Source organism: Anarhichas minor, unplaced genomic scaffold (assembly GCF_050575085.1).
Source record: "Anarhichas minor isolate MPS153535 unplaced genomic scaffold, ASM5057508v1 ptg000136l, whole genome shotgun sequence".
NCBI classification, from domain to species: Eukaryota; Metazoa; Chordata; class Actinopteri; order Perciformes; family Anarhichadidae; genus Anarhichas; species Anarhichas minor.
Genome location: NW_027466582.1, coordinates 9,813,255 through 9,819,570, shown reverse-complemented (window position 1 = coordinate 9,819,570; position 6,316 = coordinate 9,813,255). Strand labels below are relative to the sequence as shown.

The 6,316-nt window shown below is 40.9% G+C and overlaps 2 protein-coding genes across 2 annotated transcripts; both read right to left on the bottom strand.

Annotated features, from left to right (window-relative positions):
* LOC142941838 (uncharacterized) lies at window positions 1–990 on the bottom strand. Its single transcript, XM_076083948.1, has one exon. It carries the CDS (start codon window positions 988–990, stop codon window positions 1–3), a length of 990 nt encoding a protein of 329 aa, XP_075940063.1.
* Window positions 991–2,024: 1,034 nt separating this feature from the next.
* LOC142941620 (uncharacterized) lies at window positions 2,025–3,023 on the bottom strand. The gene has a single exon (XM_076083611.1). It carries the CDS (start codon window positions 3,021–3,023, stop codon window positions 2,025–2,027), a length of 999 nt encoding a protein of 332 aa, XP_075939726.1.
* Window positions 3,024–6,316: the final 3,293 nt, after the last annotated feature.

The window sequence follows — 6,316 nt, the reverse complement described above, 5'->3', positions numbered from 1 at the left end:
TCACTGATTTTGAATCTTGTGAAGTCCAAGCTCTCTGTCTGTTAAAGAGACCACTTGTCTGTGTTTAAGAGCTTCAGGCCATGCACATGTCACCTCCTCCAAGAAGATGACATTTTGAGGATGGACAGCTAGCCACTTCCACAGATACTTCATCGTCTCATCGCACACCCAGGGGTTTCCTCGTAAAATAATCTGGAAAGAGGATTTTCTGTCATCCAGCAGCCCCGTGGGGGCATGCTGCAGCTGGTTCTGATTGAGCAGCAGAAGTTGGAGATGTTGAAGACCCTGGAGGAGGGTCCCTGGCAGCTCTTGGAGCTGATTCTCCTGCAAAAACAGTTGAGATAGTTTCAGGTTGTGGGTGAAGATTGTAGGTTTCAAGGAGCTTAAGTTGTTACCGGCGAGATTCAGTGTCTCCAGGCGGGGCAGGTTCTTGAGGGCGTCGGGTTGTAGGTCTTGCAGATTGTTGTCACTAAAGTCTAGATTCTCCAGACTGGGCAGCTTCTGAAGAAGAGCGGCGGGCACAACCGTTAAACGGTTTCCAGACAAATCCAACCAGGTGATGCTACTGTTGCCAGAAAACCACTCAGCATCAGCTTTTTCAATCAGATTATTCTTCAGCACAAGACTACAAAGTGAGTCATGGCTGAAGACATTAGAAGGAAGATAAACCAGCTGATTTCCTGTCAGATCCAACATGTTCAAGTGAGGAACGTTCTTCAGTAGATCTGAAGGAAGGCTTTTTAGCTTGTTGTGATACAGCTGGAGGTTGTTTAAAAGGGGTAAAGCACTCAGATGGCTTGCTGTAATGCTGCTGAGGTTGGTGGACTGGATGGATAGTCGAGTGGTGTTGGAAGGTAAACCATCTACAGGGAAATGTGTAAGAGCGCTTTGGCTACACACCACCTCTGTAAAGGAGCAGGAGCACAAATCTGGGCAAGAGTGGGCGCATTCAGCCAATGCAGTGAAAGTCAGGAGCATCCACAAGTTCATCTTTAAAGCACTGCATGAAGGAAACATACACAGTGTAAGAGACATATAACAAGAAAATGTAATAATCTAAAAATAAATGATCAGGTATTTACAAGTAATATCACCGTTTCTGAGAATCTGATAAGAAATAAGAAACCCTGAATCCTACCTGAAAAGCACAGCAGAATTGCTTCTGTTTTTAGATCACAGCTTGGTTTCATGCAATGTTGAGTGTTTTTGTTCCCAGCAGTGATTCAGGACAACATGTTGCAATAGGCAAACAAAACCAAGCAAACAAACCAGCTCATCGACCAGTGAGTGATTACTTTTTTCTGTACTTTCCAAAGATAAAAAACACACAAATCAATATTTTATTTATTTATCCCTGCAAGAACATTTTTATGCAGTGGTAAAATGTTGTTTTAAGTGATTTGTAAATCTTTGATTTGCGAAACATCTTATTTCCGAAAACTGAATGAATCAGGTATTCAAATTTAATCCATTTTAATTCTTGATGTTTGGATTTGTCTTTCTTTAAGGGACATACAATCTGTTCAAGGAATAGTTTGACGTTTTGGAAAATATGCTTATCCTGCTGAGAGTTAGATGAGAATATTGATACCACTCTCATTTCTGTCAATTGGAGATGAAGCTTCAGACTGCAGCCAATTAGCTTAGCTGAGCGTAAAGACTGGAAACAGCTCGCCTGGCTCTGTCCAAAAAGCTGCCTACATGCACCTCTGAGGCTCAATAATTATAATATATTTATGTAATATCTCGTTCGTACAAAAAAGAATACGTTTTGGTTTTTACAGGGTCGTATGCGGTGTTGGTAGATGGATTGGTTACCTTTTAGACAGAGACACATTTTATCTGCAATTAAAGTAAAGACGGAGAAGACAGACGTTCTTGTATGCTCTCTTTACTCATATCATATTTAATTATACATTCACATTACATTACCAAAAGAGAATGTTTCAGTGATTGAAAAATATGACCGGCTGAACTGGATACATCACCATGTCAGATGATAACCAGTATGAGGATGGAAAACATTAAGACTGAAGGTTTAGTTCATCTTCAGTCAGTGACATTAATGAGCGCCCCACCAGAGACTGCGGTCTGGCACATGTGATGGTCTCTGGCAGGAAGACCTTCTTCTTGTTCTTCTGAAGCCACCTCCAGAGGTACTTCACCTTCCCATCACACAGCCAGGGGTTGGAGGTCAGGTCCAGCCCCTCCTCATCCAGGGAGCTCAGAGGGTCCAGCAAACCTTCAGGGATGTGGCTCAGCTGGTTTTCATCCAGACTCAGGACTTTGAGCTGAGTGAGCCCCTGAAAAAGGTTTTGGGGGAGTTTGTTGAGGATATTCCGAGAGAGAAACAGATAGGTGAGGTTACGGCTGCTCTGAAGTACCGATGCATCCAGGGTGTCTAGCTTGTTGTTACACAGGTTTAACCTATCGAGTTTGGTCAGTGCGTCCAGAGAATTTGCAGAGATCTGCTCCAGACGGTTATAGGCAAGGTCCAGATTCTCCAGGTGGCGCAGCTTCTGAAGCAGCGCCGTTGGGATCTTCGTTAAACTGTTCCCAGACATGTCCAACCAGGTGATGTTGCTGTTATCAGGTAGCCACTCAGCATCAGCTTTTTTAATCACATTGTTCTTGAGCACCAAGGTGCGGAGTGGGGCGTAGTTAAAGACATCTGCAGGTAGGTCAGAAAGTTGGTTCCCTGTGAGATCCAAAGTGTTGAGGCAAGGAACGCCTCTGAGGAGATGAGCGGAAAGGCTCTGCAGGTGGTTGCTGTACAGGTGGAGCCCCTGCAGCAGGGGCGTGGCGTTCAGCTGCTGCTCGGAGATGGAGGTGATGTTGGTGAACTGGATGGTCAGCAAGGTGGTGTTCTTCGAGAGACCCTCGGAGGGGTACTCTGTCAGAGGGACCTCATTGCAGACCACCTCAGCTCTTCTGTGGTAGCATTTGCAAAGTGGCGGGCAGGACAGAGCGCCATGCCAGCAATATGCCAAGAAGAGAAAAGCCAGGCCACACCAGGACCTCATTGCTAGAAGAAGAGGAGACAGAGTTAAAGATCAGGAAAATAATAATAATAATAATAATAATACATTTTATTTATATAGCGCTTTTCATAAAACTCAAAGACACTTTACATTAAAATCATCATATATAAAAGCAATACACTAAAAACATAAAATACACAATAATGGTCACACATTAAAAGCAGTTTTGAACAGGTGGGTTTTGATCTGTGATTTGAATATGGAAAGTTCAGTGCAGTCTCGGATGTGTTTGGGGAGAGAGTTCCAGAGGGAGGGGGCAGATATGGAGAAGGCTCTGTCACCCCATGTCCGGTGCTTGGTCCTGAGTGGAAGAGACAGGAGGTTGGCATCAGAGGAGCGGAGCCGACGGGATGGAGTGTGGTGGTGAAGCAGGTCGGTGAGGTAGGAGGGGGCCTGATTGTGGAGGGCTTTATGAGTGAGGAGAAGGATTTTGTATTGGATCCGTTGTGGGACGGGGAGCCAGTGGAGGTTCTGAAGAACAGGGGTGATGTGGTCGCGGGAGCGGGTGTGGGTGAGCAGGCGAGCAGCAGAGTTCTGGATGTACTGGAGTTTATTTAGGATTTTGGATGATGTGCCGTGGAGAATGCTGTTGCAGTAGTCAATTCTTGAGGTGATGAAGGCGTGGATCAGAGTTTCAGCAGCAGATGAGAAGAGTGATGGGCGGAGACGGGCTATGTTTTTTAAGTGAAAAAAGGCAGTTCTGGTGATTTGTTTGACGTGGTGTTCAAAGGAGAGGTTGCTGTCGAACATGACTCCAAGGTTGCGGATGTGTGGGGAGGGAGACAGAGTGGAGTTGTCGATGGTGAGGCAGAAGTAAATGACTGACAAATGTCATTTGACATGAATGTCAAATAAATGACTTAAAGATCCCACTTAAGTATTTCACCACTGCAAAACATCACAAATCAATTCCAGTTTGTACACATGATGTTCAGTACCATGAGTAAGAAGATAAAACATATGTTCATGCACATGAAGTTCAATACCTTGAGTTACAAAATAAAACTTACTGTTGATTTCTAGTTGGACGAGTGTCAGCCAGACTGCTCCTTATGTCAGATTCAGCAGTGGTCACTTGCAAATTACTGAGTAATTTGGGGAGCAGAATCCCCCAATCTAATCATTACTTATTGAGTAAACAAGGACTCACCACACAGTCATTCGTCAAGGACAGGCAGTTGCAACAGACTGTGACTCGAAGCTGCAGGGAAAGTACAAAACTTTGAAACCTTGAAATTTTATTGAGTACAATTTTATTGTTCTTCCAAAAACTAATTCTGAAATAGGATGTTGAGATCGACAGAATGTGTTCATGTGAGTTTATGCATTTTACGATTCTGATGGTTTGCCACTGAGTGACAAACTAAGTTAGATGTTATTTTGCACTTTGGATTTTTTAGATATGGCGGAGGAGGAGCATGTAGCATGTTGTTGCTTGTTGTTGGTGATCCTTGCTCTACTGTCCAGTTTGTGTAGTTTACTAGTTGTTAATTTAATTAATACCATTCTATTCATTGTATATACTGTGCATTTCTATTTTATCTTATTATTTATTAATCTAGTCCTTCAAATTCATTATCTGCTGTTATTTTATTGTACTGTATATATTGTGCATTCCATACGTTATATTTTACTCTGTAAATTGCTGCTGCTACAATCTAATTTCCCCCTGGGGATGAATAAAGTTTATATCTATCTATGTAGGAAATAAAATGCATGATAATCAAATTAAAATGAGATGGATTTTATTTATTTTTCTGAAAATGTAATTAATCTTCAGAAAAGCTGTTCATGCCACAGAATGTTTTAGAAATTATTCCCACAAATGCAACATTTTTTTTTAAGTTGCATAGTTTTATGTTATATAGCATTAAGCACTGAACAAGAGTTCAATAAATGCTTTATTTCATATATTTTTAGCTACTTAATTTACTCCATTTGAAGAGTAAAATGTGTCTCCATTTATTAGCTTGTTACCGTTGTTTGTAACCAAAGCAGAAACATATTGATGCCTCTACTTATATAAAAGTTTCCATAATAATGTTCCATTACAAGTAGCTCTGCATCCATACTGTAATAAGTACTGTATTCCAGGTAATATTAAAAGTAAAATCAATTCACTTTTAATGAGCAATTTACTGTTGTAGCTGGTTGAGTTGGAGCTAATTTTAACTACATAATGCTGGGTGTAAACATATCTCAATAACATATTCTGATCATGTGTTGTATGTAAAATGTATCAACAATAAAAGTTCTGATAATGCAGAAAAATGTCCCTGTGAGTGTGATACGAATATACAGTATATATTGCATTTGTATTACCGATGCATTAATGTGCAAATAGTGAAAACACTCTAAAAAGAATAGTTCTCTCTGAATTGTGGTGCGGTAGAAGTATAAAGTTGCATGAATTGGAAATGCATAAGTAAAATAGTACATCAGATGTGTCTACTACACACTTTAACACACTACTGCAAGAAAGACATCCTTTTTAGAAATATAAATCAAAAGACGAGAGACAAATTAATGTTGAATCACGATGAGAAGGAAGAAATGCCAGGAGAAGGCTGCGTGCCATCTGAGGTCGCAGCGGTCGGTACAGCAGGCTTCATGGTTATTTAACCAGAACATACAGTACAGTCACACAGCTGATAAGACGGAATGGATAAGACCTGCCGTATGAAATACGATTTTAGCAGATGGGCAACAAGATGAACCATTACATTATGTATGATGAGTGCCAGTTGGCTTTAGGCTGTTCTGAAAGATTTATTTCAGTCAAGCCCACTCACTCCACATGCACTGGTGAGATAGAGACAGACCTATTCTGGTATAGTTTAAATAGTCTCCTGAAATACACTGTAGTCAAGTGCAACACCTCAGAAGCATCACTACAATACTCCTGTAACATTTCTGTGTTGATAGTGTCGATGTTGTGACATCACTTTCGTATTATTATAAAGTGTACACAGCTGTATGATTTTTAATGAGTATATCTTCAGACCATTAAGATCTCACTGATACCACACTAATAATTCAGGTACGTATCAACAGGTTAAACAGACGTGATAAAACATGTTTATTGGTGAGCTTTAGAGGTGCTGCTAAACAGACGTCCAGTTTTCCCCAATTCTTCCTGACAAAAAAAAAGACGAACTCACTTGAACTTGATTTTATATATTTCAGTCACTGCCTGTTTACTGCTTCATGCAGCGTCTACATTTTAGTGGCGGGTGTGATATTCAGACTGAAAGGTTAAAAATAAGACAATATAA